This window comes from Melospiza melodia, chromosome 1 (assembly GCF_035770615.1).
Source record: "Melospiza melodia melodia isolate bMelMel2 chromosome 1, bMelMel2.pri, whole genome shotgun sequence".
In the NCBI taxonomy this organism is placed as follows: domain Eukaryota; kingdom Metazoa; phylum Chordata; class Aves; order Passeriformes; family Passerellidae; genus Melospiza; species Melospiza melodia.
The window spans coordinates 18,098,735-18,120,102 of record NC_086194.1 but is presented as its reverse complement, the minus strand read 5'-3'; the positions used below and the strand labels follow the sequence as shown (position 1 = coordinate 18,120,102).

General features: G+C 38.7%; 1 protein-coding gene across 5 annotated transcripts in view; it reads right to left on the bottom strand.

The window, feature by feature from the left end:
• Positions 1-1,083: 1,083 nt before the first annotated feature.
• Positions 1,084-21,368, bottom strand: part of ARHGAP21 (Rho GTPase activating protein 21) — a 112,060-nt gene continuing 91,775 nt past the window's right edge. For 4 of the 5 annotated variants that reach the window (XM_063149816.1, XM_063149831.1, XM_063149825.1 and 1 more), the window contains 17 exons: positions 15,944-16,102; positions 15,688-15,790; positions 15,562-15,598; positions 14,944-15,069; positions 13,884-14,168; positions 12,728-12,792; positions 12,498-12,646; positions 10,837-10,976; positions 10,594-10,749; positions 10,408-10,486; positions 9,881-9,954; positions 9,706-9,795; positions 7,646-7,771; positions 7,413-7,454; positions 6,980-7,085; positions 5,193-5,224; positions 1,084-3,671 (listed from right to left, as the gene is read on the bottom strand). In XM_063149816.1, the coding sequence (XP_063005886.1) occupies positions 1,938-3,671; positions 5,193-5,224; positions 6,980-7,085; positions 7,413-7,454; positions 7,646-7,771; positions 9,706-9,795; positions 9,881-9,954; positions 10,408-10,486; positions 10,594-10,749; positions 10,837-10,976; positions 12,498-12,646; positions 12,728-12,792; positions 13,884-14,168; positions 14,944-15,069; positions 15,562-15,598; positions 15,688-15,790; positions 15,944-16,102 (3,503 nt within the window). In that variant the 3' untranslated portion in view covers positions 1,084-1,937. The remainder of the gene's footprint in view (positions 3,672-5,192; positions 5,225-6,979; positions 7,086-7,412; positions 7,455-7,645; positions 7,772-9,705; positions 9,796-9,880; positions 9,955-10,407; positions 10,487-10,593; positions 10,750-10,836; positions 10,977-12,497; positions 12,647-12,727; positions 12,793-13,883; positions 14,169-14,943; positions 15,070-15,561; positions 15,599-15,687; positions 15,791-15,943; positions 16,103-21,368) is intronic. The other variant, XM_063149832.1, reaches the window with a different exon arrangement.

Below are 21,368 nucleotides of genomic sequence, written 5' to 3'. Positions count from 1 at the left end.
GACTTGCTGTGGATGCTCAGCACACACTCATGAGATTCTGAGATTAGTGATGGGACAAAATACAGCTCCAGTAAAAGACAATGGGTACTCACTGATGAACAGCATTGCAGGTGTCACAGCACTGTGTTCTGAAAGCCCAGTAAGATGTTCAGGTAGACTTTACTGCTACAACTGAAACCAAAACCATCCTCAGCTCCTCTGCCCTTCCCAGAACACACCTGTTCCTCCTGACACAGCACACCCCAACACTGCTAATGCATCCACATCCTCTCTGCTCCGGGAAAATGGCATTTTAGTTTGCATGGGAACCACAAGAACATGGCTCATTTCTATGGGACCTGCTATTAGATGCACCCAATTATGTAGTGAGAACTTTCACAGAGGTCAGCTGTTGTATCTGGGACTTTTCTTCACAGCCAATTTCTGTGATTTCTCAGAAGGAACAAACCCACAGCAGATCAAAGCACAGGACTGTAACAGTCACTCGGGAAAGAAATGAGGTCTGCCTAAAAGCACATCAGCCAGCACATCCCAGTTCCACAATCCCTTCTCCCTGCAGTAACTGGACACATTGACAGAGGCTGAATCCCCTGCCAAGCAATAAACAGTGTAAGACACAAGGACACCCAAAGTGATGAACAGCTGCTTTGTTTTCAAGTTGGTGTGGAAGAACATACAATGAAAAAATATAACTGATAGAGTTCATACCCAGATGAGTTTTTAGGGCAGAAGAACATTTTTTTTAGTTAAAATTATGAGAAGTCCAAGACCAAACTACAGTATTGTTCTGACTGGCAGATACTGATGTTCATTCTGAGTTTACAAAACCTGCACATTAAACATAAACCCACTTGCTACGTACCTAAGAATCAAATTATGTATAAAGATGAAAATATTTAATCAACTGCATGTCTCTCACCTGCTGACCTGCACAGTGTGGCCCCACAAACAAAAGATTAATGAGAGGTGTCCTTCATCCAGGAGGAACTGCAGGTTTGGTGATTCTAAGTGCAGTTGCTGACTGCAACTTAAATGAGACATTTCAGAACCATTCATCAGAAAGAATTCAAATCACACAAAGAGTCACCAAAACAATTTTATTTCCAGTGTTTAAGTAGGTATGCACACAGGCATGATACAGGTTTGGATTCATTAGGTCTTCATGCAGAATTATATTCTCAATAAAAGAAACCAGTTCCATCCAGTATCCACTATCTACACGCCTATGTTACAACATTTATATCAAATCTGGTATCTGAAGAAAAGATACACATGTAATATGTACAGTTAAGTTACTTATTTTACAGAAAGATTAGAAATTCAAGTCACATAAAACTCAAAATCTGTATTAAAATTGGAAATATAAAACTCCAATATTTACTGGAATGCCTAAGGAATGGAAGCTCTGTAGCCACCTGTGTTAACATTTGTAAAATGTAATGAAACTCATTAACAGTAAAATGCATTTATTTGTTTGTAATAAGTTTCTCTAATTTAGCAATATGGCACCCTAACAAACCAAATGAATTTATAATGAGGCACTTGTTAGTGACTAAACCAAAAGAACAATTTTCCTGCATACTAATGCCAGGCCAACTCTCAGTCAGAAAACCATGTATACACTACACAGCATGTTGCATCAGATGCTTTGTTCAACATTTGTATGCAGCCATCAAATATACTTTTTCTTAAAATATATATATATATATATATATACTTTAACTTTAGTGTTCTTCTGGCTGTGGTAATGCACTGTGAAGACGTTCCACAGAGCACATCGATGAAACCAGCCCAAATGAAGGCTGCAGAACAACAACAGTACAGGAAAAAAATATTTATATATGTACACACACACACGCACACACACACACACGCAGAGTTACTGGGAAGTGTAAGGGCAAGTTAATGAATTGCTGCAGTGGACATATCTCCCCATTTCAAAGATACTGGTAAAATCGAGATCTAACCACTTGGGTCCCAGACAGTTTATGAGGATGGGCATCAACCGCTGGGCTGAAGTTGTTTTTGTTCATGCTCTGATAATTTTCACCATTTACCTGGTCTGGTGGCTGAAATGGTCCCGAAGGTGGTGTTCTATTAATTAAAGTCAAGCTGCTGGAAGAGCTGCCTTCATCTGCCTGCATCTCTGCAGATGAGGGCAGCTCTACCTTTGATACCTCTGCTAAGTTAGTGTTCTCAAGTCTGGGCTTTCCAGTTTCACCCGTATTAAGGTCAGTTGTGCTAGTGCGTAAACGTTCTCGTGCAAGCCAGTCCGAGATCGAGAGGTCCTGGGCTGGACATTTTGGCTTCAACCGAGTCACAGCTGAAAGCTCAGATTCTTTCTCTCTGCTTTGACTTGGTTCTTGAGCTTTCCAAGCATTCAGGACACTTATTTCAGCAAAATCCCTCTGCCCTCCAAGCGTGTGCCTTCGCCTGATATTCTTTCTCTTTGCAGTTTCTGCAGAGTTAGCTTTTTGATTCCCAACTCCAAACATATCATCAGCAGATGATTTGAGTCGCAGCTTTAACCTGTCTGTAATCTTAAGTCTCCACGTAGGTTCTTGTTTGTCAGGCTCACTTTTGGCTGATGTAGCTAAACTGCTTGTAGATCTTCCTTTCTTCATGATGTCGAACATTTTGGTCACAGTAGGCAAGTCCTTCTCACTCTTGGCGTCCCCTGACCCCTCACTGTCCGTTTTGTGCCGCGCAGACTTTCTCCTGGAGAGCGTGTCGCATTCAATGAGTTTGTGTGAGCTGAACAGTCTGCGGCTCTCTAACTTTGGCGTGGAACTTCCCTCAGTACAACTTACTTCACTTTCCTCAGAGTTCCTCCGACTGGTCTTCACCGCTTCTGGGCCTTTCCCTTTGGACAGCCTTTCGGCAGCAGCGCTGGTGGCAAAGACAGGGAAGTCGCTTTCACTGTCCGTCTCCATGGGACGCCCTTCGCTGATCAATTCGCTTCTTTCATCATCTGCATCTTCTCCCTTGCTTTCTGTCACTGACTGCACCTCAGGGCTCAGCATACTGGCATCTAAACCAGTCAGATACATCGTAGATGAAGTAGTTGAGTAATCTGAGGTGATGGAGCTGACATCAGCTGCTAAGAACTCATTGTGTTTAATTTCAGGGCTGGCTACTTTTTTGCATGAGTATCTGTGCTGGGAAGCCTGGGAGGAAGTGCTTAGCATAGTGCCAGAGTCAGACACTGTCTCCTCAACCTGGGAAGAAGATTGTGACATAGGCATTTTTGGGCTATTCTTCTGCACGGTTTGCAGACAGTTGATATTTGATGATTTTGTACATTTTTCATTGTAAGGCAGTGAAGGTTCCTCTGTCAGTATACTTTCCTTCTTTAATGACTTCTTTTCATCCTTTACAACATTCACATCTTTTTTACTGCTGTTCTCTTTTTCCTTCAGGACAAACATCCTTTGTTTTCTCCCTATCTCTTTCTCTCTTTCATATTCCCCTTTAGCTGTGTTCTCTTTTGCTGTGTCACCACGAGATTGTTCTGCAAGCTCCTTCTTGAAAAACACATTATCCAACTCATCCTCTGAGCTACTTGGTTGTGGTTTCTCTTTAGTTTTTTTCCGCTTGCGACTAGCTGCTGCAAAAATGGAGGACACAAGCAGTTCCTTGCTATACTGATCTTTTCCAGAACCCCAAGAACCCTGTTAAAAAAAGGGAGAGGGCATAATTAAAGTCAAAAAGCTTGAAACAATTTAAAAACACATCCTAAGCTTCACAGTAGGAAGTGCATCTTCATTCAGGAAACATTTACATGCTCCTTCTGTAGCTGAAATGACATTGCCCAATAAGTCAATTTCCTTCCTGAGCATTCCACTTTTTATCTGAGTCCCTTCCACTTAGCCAAGACTGGTTTGTGTATACTATTTAGTCTTTGAGTGATTAATAAGCAGACCCCATTACAGTAAGAAAACCTTCTCAAGACTGGCTTGCAAGTGCTTCACAGATGCCTCACAATCCCTCCTCCTTTCAAGGTCTTACCTATTCAAAAAGGCTAATTGCTCCATTTTTCAGTTCATCTTTCAGAATGAGTTTGTAAATGGTGGTACCAATTAATTACTGCCAATAAAATCAATGTTACTCATTACTAGTTTAAGTGTAGAAAATTAAAAAATAAACTTCCTTATTTTAGAGGAACTTACTTTTAAAATGGCACAGAAACACTAAAAGTACAAGACACATTATTCCAGTTTATGAATTAAAAACTATTTTCCATACTCTATCATTATCACCTTTCCTACTTAGAGCCTCACTGCTACAGGCAGTGTGATGAGGTATTCTGGAAATTGGGCTGTTTTGAGGAAACAGCTGAGCCACCAAACATCCTCACAGAGCAGCTGCGTTGGCATCTCCACAATGAACCAGAAGGATGCTCTGAGTCCTGTTCCCAGCTCCCAGGGGGCATCAGTGCCACAGCTGGAATGCAGGCCAGCACAGAGCTGTGCCACAGCCTCACTGAGGTCAGCTGGGTGCTGCCTGTCAGCCTATGCTACACACACCCAGTGTTTGAACAACAGCCCAGGAGACAAAGGCTTGTCCCCACGAGGGACAAACCACATGTGTCACATGAGGGCTTTGTCACTGAACTGGGGACTGAACCAACAGCCACGTTCCAGCCTTGTTCCCCTGTTTTGTGAGGAGTTCCTCCCCAGCACAGCAACACTTCCGAGGGAGATTCTGCAGAGCAACCTTTAACCACAGCCTTTGTTTTCCCTCTAGAGGAGGAGCTGTTACCTCCTGAAGAACAGGCTGAATTCTAGTATAAAACTATACTTTTCTCAGTGAAACAGAGAAACATAAATTCTCTCTGTGAGTTAGTACTATGCCAACAACAGGGAGCATGCTATATACATTTGGTACATTTTTTAATATACATTTACCACTACTAAATAAGATGCAAAAAGGGGGTAAGCTAAGTGCTCACATTTGTGAGAGCTTGGAACAAAGCTGTTGCTGTGTGCAGCTGACTGCTTTGGTAGATGCAGCTAACTGCACACAAGTCCTTTTCCACTGATTGTAACACTTCAAAAACAGGTTATGAGAAAACAGTACTCAAGAAATTCTACATAAGCTCTATAGTACACCTGCATTATCAGCTATTTAATAAAGGAAGCATCTAACAGATTTCAGAAGCTTGTAACTATATGATATAAAAAATTATTTACCTTAGATTTTGCTGAGTCACTAGTAGCTGAATCTGTGGAGAAATTAAAAAAAAAATTCTGCTCAGTTCTGTACAACTTCTTAATTGTTGCTACAGACAATGCTGGACTTATGAAAAAGACAAGCACAGAACAAGATGTGAAGCAAATTAAAACCAGAACAGAGTGAATAGTCAGAGCTCACAAAGATGCAAGCTGCACCACAGAAAGCCACCGCCATGAAAGGATGCTGTGAATTGTAGGCAGAACCAGCTCAATGATAGGAATGGCAAAGGAGCCCTGTTCTTCAAAATAAAAAACAGAAATACTAATGTTTATTCGATGCTTTAAGTATACAGCCCCTGCAAAACCGCAGCTGAGAGACCTTTTCAGGATGGCACTGTGTACTCTCCTGAGATTCAGGATACACAAAGCAAAATTGGGGGTCTTTGTACAGTTGGCTTCCTAGCTACAAATCAATGTTCTTGTAGTCATACTCTTTTTGTGAGGTTTTAAAGGAATTAAGTTGTATTTTCTGTGTAAATCCCCAATTATACATCTCTCTCCACCTCTTACTACATACAGGTAAAATTTTATTTTTAAATTGTCTAGATGTCAGCAGCTACCAGTTTTGTACTTTCCCACAAGAAGCGCTTTTATGAAATGAAAAATGGACACCATAGTTTCACTGTCTCGCAAAACCCAAGATTATACAATTATAAAGGGGGTAGGAAGGGGCTAGCACAATGACTAAAAAACATGAACTTGGGACTTTCTCCCTGGGAAGAAAGAGCTGAGCCCCCTGCCACACCCCTTTTTGACACATGGCTAATGCTTTATGACTAGAAAGACTGGTAGACCATACCATGCTATTTCTCCTCAGGGTCTGCTTCAGAGATAACAAGAAACAGCAGAAAAACTTTTAAAAAGTAGCATTGATCTGTTTAAAAGACTCTTAAAAGAAAATTTACAGCACAGATCAACTTGGGTTTTTTTCCATTTACAAGAAACGGGGGTTTCTGCAGACAAGGCAGCTACAGTGTGGGCAACAGTCCTCCTTCTTCCTACAGTTCCAGTTGTCCATCAGTGACATCACAGAATCCACTAATGACATCACCGTGTGATAGACTCCTCCCACTTCGCCTGTTACAACATCAGGACAAAGTGACTGTTTCAGTAAGTGCTGAACAACCCCTTGAAAACTGAAATAAAAGCTACAGACGAGGGATAACATTCGTGGGATACAACATGCTGGGTTAGTGCAATAGTAGAGTGAAGGGAGGAAGGGAAAAAGTCACCAAAAAAGAGCCTTTAATGCTTATCCTTAGCCACAAAAGAGGATGGCATTTATAAACAGAAGGAAACCAGCTTTAGTATAAACATACGGCAACATACTAAAGTGTCCATCACTTGACAAGAAAATATAACTCAAATTTTTGCATTCCTAACGTTGGCAAGGAGCAATATTAGAACACCACTGAAGATCAGTCTTTCTGCCATCACAACAAACCACTTTATAGCAGCGTATCTGCTTGACCTCACGATGATGATTGCATGGATACTGTGAATAAATAAAATACTATGTGCAAGCCTCATCTTTTCATGATTAAATTCCTGTTAGACAAAAAAAGTCTTCCAAATTGTATCATGCATGATTATCAACAATTCAAGTCTTTAAGAAATGTTAAATGATCTTTTGGAAAAAAGGAAAACAATTTATTAGTAAAAGAAAATAGGAAGAGAGAGTTACACTGAGTTAACAGAGTAGGTTATTCTAGCCTATGGATTAACACTGTCCAGGCAAGAGTTACCTGATACGTCTCCAGGAGATACTCCCGTTCTTCCAATGTTGGTGAGTAAATGATCTATGTTTGGCACTGGCTGAGATTCTACAGTGTTTTCCTCCTGAACTGCTGTCTACAGTTAATAAACAAAGATCTCTTCATCATCGTTTCACAAATAGTTCATTACGATTCAACAGCATTTAGAAAACTGCATTATTCACCTGAAGAACACGAGGAAAGCGTGTCCTATTTTCCTTTATGCTTTTAAAACAAATGCATGGCTTGCTTTTTAAAAAAAGAATAGAATTCATTACTACAAGGACTGAAAAGCTATAAAGGTGCTTCTGAAGAGCAAACCATACAGTGACATAGTAAAAAATATACAGGCATTCTAGAGGCAGCAGAAGCAGATTCTAAACTAAGGCAGTTGGAATACAAGTATTTATGCCATAATACTTACAAGAGGTTCTTCAGCATCATCTTCTGTGAAAAACCAGTCATGCTAAAAGTTAAAATAAAGAAGGTGAAAACCCCACAGAAATTCAAAACCCAAATGTGGCACAATCAAACATAGATTTTACTGAAAGTGAGAGTTTGATGGATAAATACCAGACCCAAACTGGCCCAATGAGAGAAAAGCTGTCAGATCTGTGCACGATCTTATTTTTTCAATAATGAAATGCATCCACTTACTTTTTGGATGAGTGTTTCTACAATTTTATATTGGTCTGGCATGTGGGTAACCATGTGTGTCATGTTATCATCAGATGTCCTCACAAGTGTTGGACCAAATACAATTGCCAGGTTTCTTGGTTCCATCTAAGAAATGAAATATTTCCACATCATACATTTATAATGAGAAAATACAGTAATATAGGCTAAGTATATTAATACAACACTATTAAAATATATGAGAACCATTTAAAATAAAGACATGAAAGAGTTTTTTAAAAATACATGACTCAGGATATTACACTACAACAAAACTCTCCTATATGCAGCTGCAATAAGTATACCCAATGCTTCTGCAATTGAGAATTCCAGCCTTCCTTAACCTACTGCAAGCAAATGGCTCCACAAGCACAGAAAACTCAAGAACCCAGACATATTCTTTACACTTTCAGGGGGATCTTCTTTCCTTGAAGAAACACTGCTGCTTGGAAACACTGGTGTTTTCAGAATTTTTTGTTTTATAAAAAGGCATTGATAGTTCCCCGTTTTTCTCCTGAAAACATTTATATGACACACACACAAAATTAAGCTGGTAGTCAAATACTGTATTATATCTACCAACAAAGACCCCATTCAATTTGCACCAACTTCGGAGGAGGTGGCAGAACAAACATCATGGACCCAAGACATCTATTTGTGAGACAGGCTCAGCATTGTGTGATCAGGTCACTAGTTTAGCAGTGAATTAAGTATATAACTAATGTTATATCTGTGACAAATAATTTCAAGAAACAGCAGCAGAACTTACCTTCTATTTTTGCTTACTTCTTTTAAGTTAAGAGTTTACTGTTCTGGTACAGAATAGACCAGTAATATACAGGAGGCAAAGAATTTGTGCTTACCAGAAGTAAGATGCAAACATGACACAAGCCCCTAATGCTCTCTTGAACTGTGTCTTTTGACAAGTCACACAATTGCAACAACACCTCATTGATCTAGCCTTGTATATTCAACAATATTAACAGTATTTAACAACATTTATACAGCCCACCAAAACCATAAAATGATGGAGAAGCTTCCTTTAGGCACTGCACTTAAAAATGACATTTACTATAATTTCCTTATAATATTGTCTGTAATTTCACTAAAGTTTATAATCTGTTGAATTTTTTTAATGAACACACAAATACTTTTCTTTCATATTTAACTGGAAGGTATTATTTGCAGGACCTACCATATTCAACTGATCTTTTAAATTATTTAAGATGATTTAAATGATTTGGCCACAGGCTTTTCGATATACCATCAATTATATCAAATTTTTCCTGTACCCTGCACATTGGTAGCCAAGCTACCACGTTATCTGCCCTGAGGTAAACATCCATAAGCACACCCATATTATAAACAGCTTTGCACTCAGCTACCCCTCCCTGAGAGCTGAAAAAGGGGACACTATTATTAGCATTTACTGATGGACTACAGCATGTAGAGGAGCACTTAACACAAACCACCTAAATTACAAAAAGTTATACTAAGTGGTGGAAAAAGATCCAGTAGTGATGAACTACCACCATTTATATTATGAATCTTCCTTCTTAAAACCAGCTTAACAGCACCTATAGGCTAATCATTTAAGTAACTATAGCAAGTCCTAGTCTTAAAAATCTCAAGCATCCATAAGCCAGGCTTCAGAGAAAGCTGATGTGACAACGTCTGTCAGCAGGTTTATTCACCTGTGCCCTGCCCAGGCACAGTCTTACTGGGGTCTAGATTGGATTACAGAAAATTTAGATTTGGGATAAATTTAGGATGCAAGGAGTTAAAACTGACTACCAGTCTGAATAAACTTAATTCACACTAAATGTGCATATTCTGCATGAGTACTTGGCCTATTACAAAAATTTTCTCCACATAACAGCACTCCCTCATTTCATCTACAGCAATAAATTATCACCTTAACTAGAAATGATCCTGCACAAAAATAATACTTGCGTATTATATTATATATTATTATATATATTATAATACATAATAATACTAATGAGACAAACCAAAATATGTTATATGTTTCTTTCTAATACCTTGTTTTTTTCTGAGTTCTCTGCTACTGTCTTCAGGTGTGCAGAAAGAAACTTGAGAGTCTCATAATGGTGTTCAGGTAAATCATGAATCTGAAATAAACAATCATTATTCAGAACACTGAACATTTAATGCTAATTTGGTAGTGCACCTACAACACAACTGATTTTAGTTTACCAGTCTCTTCAGTGTTTTCAGACGCTCAACAGGATCTTCTTTTCTATTTGCATCTATAAAATCTGCATATTTGTCTGTTAAAAAAGCAGAAATTATATAGGAGTTTTTAGATCTATATGTGTATGCATATAAACCCCCATCTGCCAGCCCCACTTCTCCCCTGAATACTAGTAACATACATAAAAGAATGACCTCTGGAAGTCATAAATTAGCCCATTATATTATAAGTGTATGTCATATTTTGTATGACAGTAGGGGAAAAAAATTAGCTTTCATTGAATACTGCAATAGCAGAAATGAAAGTTTTACTCTTTTGGTTACATATTCATAATCCCTTCACATCACAGAAATTATATTTACACCTCTCATTCCTAAGATGATCACCATGACTCCCTACTCTTTAGGAAAGACAACATTTAATGCAGAGTGGGATGATTTCCCTAAATTTTCTCTCAAATAAACTGAATGTTGTAAGACAACTGTTCAACTGCAATTCCTAAGACAAAACTGTAGAGAAAACAACCCACCGTTGGTGAAGAGGGGCTCTGGGAGCTTTCGGAAGAAGGATTTCAGCAAACTGCTGATCACGTTCAGGTCACGCCATTTCTACGTGTTTAAAAGAAAAGGTCAGACATGCTTTATACTCCTATGATCACAACACAACCAAAAGTTTTGGGGATTTTAATATGAAACTAGTGTGATTAAAGACTTACATCATCATGAACATCAATGTCAGTCATTCCTTTGTTGAGCTCTTCTTGCATACTTGAGATGGCAGCATTATTTCCAGGCACTCTGTAAATACCTGTGTACTCAAGACCTCTTTCTTCAACCAGTTTGCAGCATATATCAACAATCAGTGGAATATACTGAAAAAAAAGAAGAGTTCTATAGATAAGTAAGTGATTTAAAAGGTATTTTACATTCCCAATGAAAGAAAAATTCTACTTCCATACTTTGTTGGTATGAGCTGGAGGACAGTCATCAAGTCTAACACCAAATGTTCCAACAGCAGAAGGCTTCTTTTCAAATGTCTTCCTCATAATGCTTGGAATGCCCCTCCATGTCCCTTTGTCTTTTGGTGGGCTTGTCTCATCTTTTTGTTGTTAGGACAGTGGAAAAAAAAGAAAATAAAGAAGAAAAACAAGAACATTTATGCCACAAAACCAACTGTAAATACAGGTAACAGATTTGCAAAGAGCAAGTGATACCTGCTGCGTTTTCAGCTTTTACCAGCCTGGCTTTATGCAACAACTCATTAAACATGCATCTGTCTTAAACACAACTTCTGTTACTCTTCTGTGGTTCAAAAGATAAATCTGAACATACTCACACCCTGGACTTAGAAAAGCAAGGAGCCGGATGCTACTGCAGCATTTTATCATTCTAAGACTAAAAGCAGATAAACTACTAAATTTAAACTTGGTATTTATATAAACTACTAAAATTTTTAAAAATTGAAATCTACATTTATTATCACAACACTATGTCTCCATGGAATCACACTGCTGCACGAAATACCCATCAGACTCTAGAGCCATGCTCACACTTGTGCAGACTTACTCATTCCTTCAGAAATTATCAGATTTTAGTCACTCCTAAGTAATTCCAAACATTACTCACTTCAAATATTCTCTATCCAAAAATCAGATTAAAAGTTCACTTGCTCTGTTTACATCTCCTATAGAATTCTTGTAACAAACTGCAATTCCCATTTATCTTGCACTGCAAGTCATCTAACACAATAAGTACTTCTTTCTTATTTCTGGAGATATTCTTTCAGTAGATTTGAGGTTTACCCAACATGTGCCATTTAGTTACATGTGTAGCTTTGCAGAAACAAGGAGACATTTTTTGGCAACAAAAACCAGAATTCACCGACAGCTTAAATTCAAGACTGAATCACTCCAAAGTGGTTGATCAAAAGTGGTTGCTTATCCAGTTGCCTGAATTTGTACACAATGTTTTTTAAACAACAATCTGATGCGATGTACTATATGTCTACACACTATGTGGTGAAAAAAAAAAAGTAAAATAAAAGAAAAAGAGAATAAAAAAGAATAGATAGTGACATTTTTTTGATGGAGCTCAGATACTGATTCAAGTCTGCAGTGCCAGCTCATCATACTTTTTTAGAACTCAGGAGGCATTAATTTTGTTCTGGAAAAAATAATACAAGTTCACTCCTGTGTTTTAAAAATTAAGACAAAAAAAATCTTTTCTATACTTTGGAAGCACTTTAGTGGAAAAATTTACCTTATCAGTTCTGAGTCAGCAGGAGACAGAAGTATGAATTACACACATAATTATTTCCAAAGATTGGCAAAATTTTGCTCTCAAGAAGCTTAACACCTGTGTTTACTACTGTTAGCCCGACATAGAGCTGAAGGAAAAAAAATCCATAAAAACTTTTTGAGAGGGAACTAAAATAAAAGTTTCAGGATCTGAGATTAAGTAGTTCCTAGAAATGAGCAATTAAAGCCGAAGCTTAAAACCCCTGGGCTAATACTTGCTTTGCATCTGTATATTAATGAATTCAAAAATATCTGAGAAGGGCACTTAGATGGCCTTGCACTGGGGCAGAAGGGAACTACAGAAATACACAAAACATACAGACCTTTAGTGAGAAGCTTCCTTTCTGTCTCATCCTTAGGAGAATGTGGACTCTGAGTCCTCTGTTCTGCTTTAGTTCCAAGTAGAGTCTGTCTGATACTCAGACTCTGGCGAGGTGTTTTGGGAGATGGTTCTGTTTTGCTGCTTGAAGAACTGAACAAGAGAGGCTACTTAGGTTGAAAGAAACTAAATACAAACTCTACAAAGACCACTGGCACCATATAATTCACCCACCTCATCATTGTACTGTACTCTTTAATCCTTCGACTAATTAGATCTCTACTAGTAACACCAGTATCCTAGAAAATAAATTGAGAAATACTTTATAATCTAATAAAATAGAAAAAAAAAATCCTTTCAGAATATGATTAACTCTTCTGGTAACCAAATAAGTATAGAATTCAACAATTCAGTCCACTTTAAAAAAACCCAAACCCTCAACCAAACCAAACATCCTAAGAGGCAGTTCCTGAGCACAGTAAAGACCAAACACTGAAAACAACAAGGAAAATGAAAGTGAGTAATTACAAATCAAGTACTGGTATTTACAGGGTTTTTTTTTTTCAAAGCAGTATGATCTAATTAATACCTCTTAAACTGAAAGTAAGTTTAAACAGAAAAAATGCAAGCAAATGCATATTACTACTCAAAATAATCTAATCCTCTGTGCACATAGTACTTAGAGAACTAATTGCTACTACAAATACAGCTGAAAAAGACATGAATTCAAATCTGCTTTTGTTCTCTCTGTGTAATATTTTGGATAATTATTTTGAATCTGAGTAGATGTGCATGACCACAGACATAAAATATTCCTCTGTTGCTCATCACTGCAATGAAAACACATTGGACAATATTGGGACAGATATTGATACCTTATGTACAACAGCAGCTATTTGCCTTTGGCAATAAGCATTGACTTAATTAACAGAAACATCAGCTTTTAATCAGAGAAGCAGGCTTCTTCAAAGTTTCATTCTTTAACTACTGAGAAACTCTTCAAAGTGTACTACTGCTGACACTCTGCAATGCAAGTCTGAAGGGGGACCACACTGGTCCAAAATCTGCAATTATCTTTTTAAAAAGCTTAGGTGTTTTTGGCAGATCAGTTTACTATAAAGTGTATCTTTAGTTAAATCAGCAACAGCATTAACCAATTTATTTCAAACATCTGTTTTCTGAATTTGATTCCATTGACTTTTTTAAACTCTGTTAATTTACTCAGTACCCTTCCTTTCACCTCATTTTCCTTTATGTTCCAGTTCAAACCTGGTCAACTGGTTAATTAAAAGTTAATTCTTCTGTTCAAGTATTTATTACAAGAAAACACAACGCATTTTTAATTAAAATGCAAAAACTACAACTTCTGCTTTAAATATTATAAAATCACCTCGTCATTTAAGTTGCTGTTGTCTTGTATTGCTTTAATCCACGCTAACATATTATCTCTGTCCTCAGCCTGAAACAGATACTCGCGGTCTGATGTGGTGAGTCTGAACACATTCTTCCTCTTGGTTTCACAGTACGAGATGTCTATCAAGCAGGCATTGATGCTTATAGGTTGTTCTTCCTCAGAGAGGGTCACTTGTTCCTTTTTATCCTTGTACAAATACAGGGAATGACCTCGAAGAACAACATACAGTTGCTTCCATGGCCGAATGCTCCCACCAACTCGCTGAAAAACAGCAACCAAGGTGTCAGATTGCTTACTTGTTACAGTGCCCCTTTCTGGATTGCAAAACTACCTCCAGAAGTTTTACAAAGAAAACCTGTCAGAATGACTACACAAAGTGGGATTCACTCTTGCTCTCCATGAGAGGAGTGAATTGCTCCATAACCTGCCCTCCCAGACCACCCACTGAGTGTGAGTTCACATGTGACAGCAGGTAAGAAACAGAATGAGACCATTTCTGGTCCGGTGTTTAGGGAACTCTTGCCCATGCCTTTTAAACTGCCTCCAAGTCAGAATGGCATTTTCACACCACGACAATTCCACACACCCAATTTTCCCTAAGCATCAGTCTATATTGGTGCAGCAGGTTAATTTGAACTCAACTCCACAACATTCACAAAAATTACAACTTTCTTCATTATCAGGAGAGAGGGGAAAAGTGCAACTACACCTGCCAAGGGACTGCTTCCTATTATTTATTTAGTCATTAGAAATTAGTTTACTTCAAGAGATGCTTTGAAATGTAAAATTAAAATTAAAATTTTGAAATAAAAATTAAAAATTAAAAATAAAAAGTCTGGAAAGCAGTCTGTAGACAAAGCTGAGGAATTTACTGAAGTCAATTTCTAACAGATCTAAAATTTTTATGTTCTTATTGATGATATTGTACCCTCCAAAAAAATAAGAAAACCTAAACTGGAAGGCCTGAAGTTTCTTATCTTAGTTTGTCACCAGCTTGGCATTTGTCCTAGGTTAAAACCTCAAACATGACAGGTACCTTTCCTTTGTCTGTAAAAAGCTGTCGAAAATGGAGCCATCCTTCTTTGGAGGCATCACCAAACACCTCTGAAGAAGAATCTTTCCGGGAACCAGAGTCTTCTGAAGATTTCTGGCTGTCTGGGACCTAGGGCAAACATCACAGAAAGAATTCCACAGTGTAATTCTATAGGCATTTGCCTACAGTTCCTGCATTCAAAATGTTTCTCAGTTTAAAAATGTCCCCAGGAATATAGTCTCAGACAAACAATTTCTGAAGTTTACACACAACAATAGTGTGTAAACTTGCACATGCCTTACACATGCCAAGAATACTTTAAGAAACTTCACAAATCTTAGACTCTCATTAGTGAGTTTTCACAAAAAGCCACCATGTTTAATATGCTTTGTTAACAGAGAATGAGGAAAATGAAAATCAAGGACCATGTGATGGGTCCAGGGAAAAGAGACCATGTTTACTTTTATGATGCATACATCAGCAACTTGATCAGTAGCAATTCCAATAAACTTCCTGTCTGTTTAGCACATCACTTCATAAAACAGACCTGTACAATTCAAACCATTTATCACAGCAGTATGGGTAATGTTTAGGAGTTGTTATACATATATATTTACCTACCTTAATCCCCTTTAAACTAGACACATGCTTAATGGATCTGTGGGAAGAAAAACAAATGTTAAAATGAGATTTTAAACACTTAAAAAAACAGATGTCCAAATTAAGTTAATTTTTCCATGAACTCACGATTTTCCCTCTTCTCTGTAGTCATCCAGTCCTTCATCATATGACTTTGATCTCTCTGTTTTTGTAGCAGGCTGGCTATCCAGGACACTAGGCCGGATGGATTCTACAAAGAAATAGATATTTTTGAGTATGCAGGAACTTGAATTTATTTTTGTGATTTATTTCAAGCAATGAAGTGTCTACAATTTTCACTCCTGATTTCCAGAGTGTGAAAGGAAAAAAGTTGCAAGAGAACAAGAATGAAATCAACGCTCACCATGATCATGTGAAAGTTGTCGCCGAATTAAAGGGATTGGAGATGTAGGACTGGGAGGAACAGCTGTTATAGCTGGTGCTTGAGAAGCAGATGCAGAAATAACAGCAGAAGCAGGAATGTGTGCAATATCATGGTCAATACTAGGACTAGTCGGTTCATCTACAAAGGTAATATGCCATATATTAACATATTAAATGCATTAATCAAATGCTCAAATCAAATAGCTGTCTGAACTTCTCATTACTGGGATATCAGATATCTTAAACATGAAGTCATTCTAACAAACAAAAGGGTCCATTTAATTCACACTGTCAAATGTACCCTTTTTTTCATTAAGAGAAGCTTGTTTCATTTCATAGGGATGATAATTGTACATTAGAGATAAAGGCAAAAAAATCAATTTTGCTGTGTGCAAAAGAAACAGGAATTATTTGGTAATCTCTCAATATTATTTGCAAGTAGAGATTTTTGTTTGCATGCATAAGCAAAACCCACACTCATTGTATCAGTAAGTTTGAGCTCAAGAGACAGACATCTACAATAAAACAGGGGCAGACTATCAAAAGTCATTTGATTTACAGTGTTCAAATAAAACAGTCAAGTTACAAGCAAACAAAAAAAAAGCATTTTAAACAGCTGTCTAGCATTCAAAGAACCAATCCCCCCATCCTCAGTACATTCAAATAAAGAAGCAAGTACTCAGAGCTTTAAAAGATGGGACTATTACATACCAATCAGTTCTTCCACTAATTGTTCATAGAAACGACTGCATGCCATACATGCCCAGCACCTCTCGGTCTCAATAGCCACAAGGGTCATCATGAAAGATTCCAAAAAGCTTTAAATATTCTGGTATTTAACACGTTCTTTATAAGATGGAAGAAGCCAAAAGATGCATTTTCCATCATTTTGAGAAAAGAGCCATAACATCTTCTAGAGCACATTGCTAGCACAAAAAAATTCATTCTACTTCACCCTCTGGTAGAGAGAAAGGGATGGAAAAGAAAAAGAATCACGAGCAGGGGCTGAACTGTACTGCTGTAATGAATATGAATGTACTCTAGGTGCTAAGAATTGTAATATGCAGAGCTACTGAAAAGCCTATTGAAACCAATGAACACTCACAGACAGAGGTTTATTCTTTGCTTTGTGCGAACACAACTGCGTGTGCTGCATTGTGCTGTTCCAACAGTCACTAACAGTTCTGTTAAGGCAGCACTTGTACCATCAAAATTTGGCAATGTACAGAACAAGGCAATAAACAAAGTACAGGATAGTTTAGCAGTAACATGCCTCTAAATTGTCTGGTGTGAAAAATATAATAACTTTAAAAGTTAAAAAAGTGTATCCCAAAAAACCCGGCTACAAACTAGAAATTTTAATAAAAAGGAAAAGCAACAGAATTCACACTGAACTCTGATGCTACAATTAAAAAATCTCCATGTTTTACTTCCATCCAAAGCGATAAATTAGAAGCATTTACAGATGACTTCACGACAACAACTAGGACACAGGAAAAAGCTCAGCTGTACTTCAATTTCAAGCCTACAACAGCTCAATTTCCTATTTTTTTTAATGTGCTGAGCTTCCCTGAAACTAATGTTGACTAAGGAATATAATCACTCAATCACTGCACAATTGATTGAGTTATACCACGCAGACTGAAAGTGCTCAGGTTAAAGTTATTTATGTTAACAGACATATCTCAAATGTCATAGACTCTACTCCCAAAAGTTATAAAAACACTGGCACTTGAAATAGATCTGTGCGAGCTGCGAACACAAACATGTCTGGCAACACTACAGCATTTCCCACAACACTTAAATCCAAGAATTCAGATGAGGAAGAACAGTTTGTAAGTCTCTGAAAGCAACAATAATTATTCAAATCATTATTACTTCACAGTGGATCTAATTCGCAGATGAATCAAAATTAAAGTTGTTTTAGAAATATGCAAACTTTAGAGGAACTGCAAATGACATTGGTATAGGAGAGGCATAACTATTCAGCCCCAGAAGAGGCTGAAGGTCAGCCAGCAAGCTTTTATGTAATATAAAGTGATGATGGTGTAAATCATGGCATACACCTTAGGAGTTTCTGCCTATTAATTCAATGTACTAGTAAATGCCACTGCTGCTGTCCAGTAAGAAACAAAATCCAAACAACCACACATATTCCTTGTATTCTGATCTTTCTTTCAAGTGCTTGCAATATTTGTTAACCTTTTCAGTTTCCTTGACTGACATATTTGCACCCCAAAACTCCTCACACAGCATGTGAATGGATGTGTTCAGCTCACCCATCAATGAAATGACTGTGTCCAAAAAGCAGTGAAGTGCAAAGAACAAGCCAGAAGAGAAACCACAGAAAATAATTCTCTTTCAGTTTGCTACCTCAAATTACTGGCATCTCTTTAAATATTTGCAACAAAAAGGTCAAAGACTCCATGGAAAAGATTATTCTGGGAGGTACTGAGAAACACCTGGAGGACAATGCAGTCATTGGTCAGAGCCAGCACAGCTTCATGAAGGGAAGTCCTGCTTGTCAAACCTGATTTCATTCTATAACCCACTGATCTAGGAAAGCCAGCAGATGAAGCCTTTGGGACTTCAGCAAAGCTTTTCATACTGTCTCTCACAGTGTCCTTCTGGAGAAAGCATCCGGCTCACAGCTGGACAGCCCTGTTACACAATGGGTGACCAGCTGGATCATGGGCACCAAGGGTTACAGTGAAGGGGGTGACCCCACACTGGTGACCTGCCACTGATGGGGTTCCACAAGGATCCATCCTCAGCCCAGTTCTCCTCCACATCTTCATTTTAATCACCCGGACACAGGACTCAAAGTAATACCATGCAACTTTGCTAACAATATTAAATTGTCAACTCCTGTCAAGGGCAGAGAGACCACTGACAAGTCAGAAAGCTGAGCAACCATATAAAGTTCAACAAGGGCAAGTGCCAGATTATTCACCTGGGATGGGGCAGCCCTGGTGGTGTGTAGAGACTGGAGAGCAGTGCCACGAAAAGGGACCTGGGGGCCTGGTCCATGGCAAGCTGAACCTGAGCCAGCAGTGCCCTGGGGCCAGGAGGGCCAACCCTGTCCTGGGGGGCATCAGGCACAGCATGGCCAGCAGGGCAAGGGAGGGATTGTCCTGCTCTGTTCTGCCCTGGGGCAGCCTCACCTGCAGCACTGGGGGCAGTTCTGGGTGCCACAATGTAAGAAAGAGATTGAACTGTTGGAGAGCATCCAAAGGAGGGCCACAAGGATGGTAAAGGGTCTGGAGGGGAGCTGTCTGAGGTCCCTTGGTCTGTCCAGCCTGGAGAAGGGGAGGCTGAGGGGAGACCTCATTGTGGCCTTCAACATCCTCACAAGAAGAGGGGGAGACACTGATCTCTTCTTTACTCTTGTGACCAGAGACAGGACTCAAGGAAACAGCACAAAGCTGAGTCAGGAGAGGTTTAGGGGGGATATCTGGAAAAGGTTCTTCACCCAGAGGGTTGCTGGGCACTGGAACAGCTCCCCAGGGAAGTGGTCACAGCACAAAGCCTGATTTGGAAGAGTTTGGACAATGCTCTTGGGCTCATGGTATGATTCTTGGGGTGTCTTGCACAAGGCCAGGAGTTAGATTCTGTTATTCCAGGACTACTTTATGTTATACTTTTCAAATACAATCTGTTCTGCATTTTTGTCTATGAAGTGACACAAGAGATTGGCCATCAGAACCAGCACAGTGACAGAGCCTCTCTCTGGCCAAGGGGGGGATGTCACTTGCATTTGCATGAGAGTGCAAGTGGTCAAGAGTTGCAACTAATGATTTTCAGGAAGAGCCCTAAAACACAAAAACATGTATGGGGGTAAGACACTGAAAACTTGTAACACAACACAGCTCCAACTGACTGATCCTCTAGCTAAGGCACAGAGACATTTGTGTATCACAGTAGGCTTGTACTGCCATGCAGCTGGAGGCTGGGGACCTACAAAGATAGAAAGCATCTGCACACAATGTAGGTGAGGTGAAAAAAACCTGATACAGACAAGTTTTATACAGAATGGGTTCAGAGGCAGAACCAGATTTCAAAACTGAGAATTCCATGGGCAAGAAAGCACGACTAACAGGACATACTATCCCCACTATGTCAATGAATAAGTAAGTATTAACCAATTTATCAGCTACTCAAAGAAACTGACACAAAATCACTGAAAAAAACCACAGATCTGTATTATAACGTATTAAGCTGCAACAATACAATTTTATCATGATTAGTATAGCATTCCATGTGTTTGTTTAGCCCATCTCCTGAGCAGTCCCTTAAACATTAAGGTTTGAAAGGAACAACCTGAACACAAAAGGGGGCACATTTTGAGAGCCTCAAATATAAGTTAAACGAATCACAGAATTATTCAGGTGGAAGCAAGCCTTGGAAGGGCTCTTAGGCTCACATTCTCCAAAGGCAGTGATAATGCTGAATTCAGACCATATTGGTGAAGGCTCTTACCCAATAAGTGCCAAATAGAGGGGGAGATCTCCCTCAGTATTCTGGTTGTGTTCTTTCTTATTGATACAGACTAGGAGAGTCTAAGGCTAGTGTTGCCAAACTTAATAAGCATCTCCTATCTCCTCTCAAGATCATGGACATGAAACAAGATGGTCCTGAAACAAGATGGTCACTTGTAACCAGCCTTCAGGCTGAACATGAACACTTAGGCACTACCTCAGTGGGTTGCATGGACAGGTATGGGCTGAACTGCACTGGAGCTGTCGTAAGAGCACCCTTTTTATCCAAGCTGGTAGTGATTGTGGGGTTTGCTTTTGTTTGTTGTCGAGCTTTGGCTGCTTGGTGGTTTCTTTTTTTGTGGTGGTGGGAAAGCAAGGGAGAGAGGTGTTTAAGGAAGCTGTTTAGTTAACTGAATCATACACACATGGGAAATAAATTCACAGAGAGACTTTAATACAGCCACCAGCAGGGATGCTTTAATAGGGATTATTCACAGAGAAAGGTGATTGCTCCTCCAGTCCATACAGATTCAGTTTGCCAAAGCTTTTCTTCACTGGTAATAAAAAATTACTGGAAAAAAAACTAGCTTATAAAGGCTAAAATCATTCTTCACATGTATTCTCCTCCAGGCATGGCAGTCTTGCAAGCAATATTTCAATACCTCAGAAGGCCTTAGGAACAAACAGTGTTATTTAGTAAATGTTTTGCAGACCACATTACTATTTGAAACACTAATTGGGCATCTCAATTTAAACAAACAATGTGAATATGAGGCCACAAAGCTTAATTCAACAAGTATGTATTTTATCAAAGACTACCTGATTTAAAGATTCAGATCATAAAAATTTAACAGCTGTGTAGTAATACACACTTAAAAACAGCTTTACATGTCCCATGAAGAGTGTTGAGACAGCATGCACTCCCTG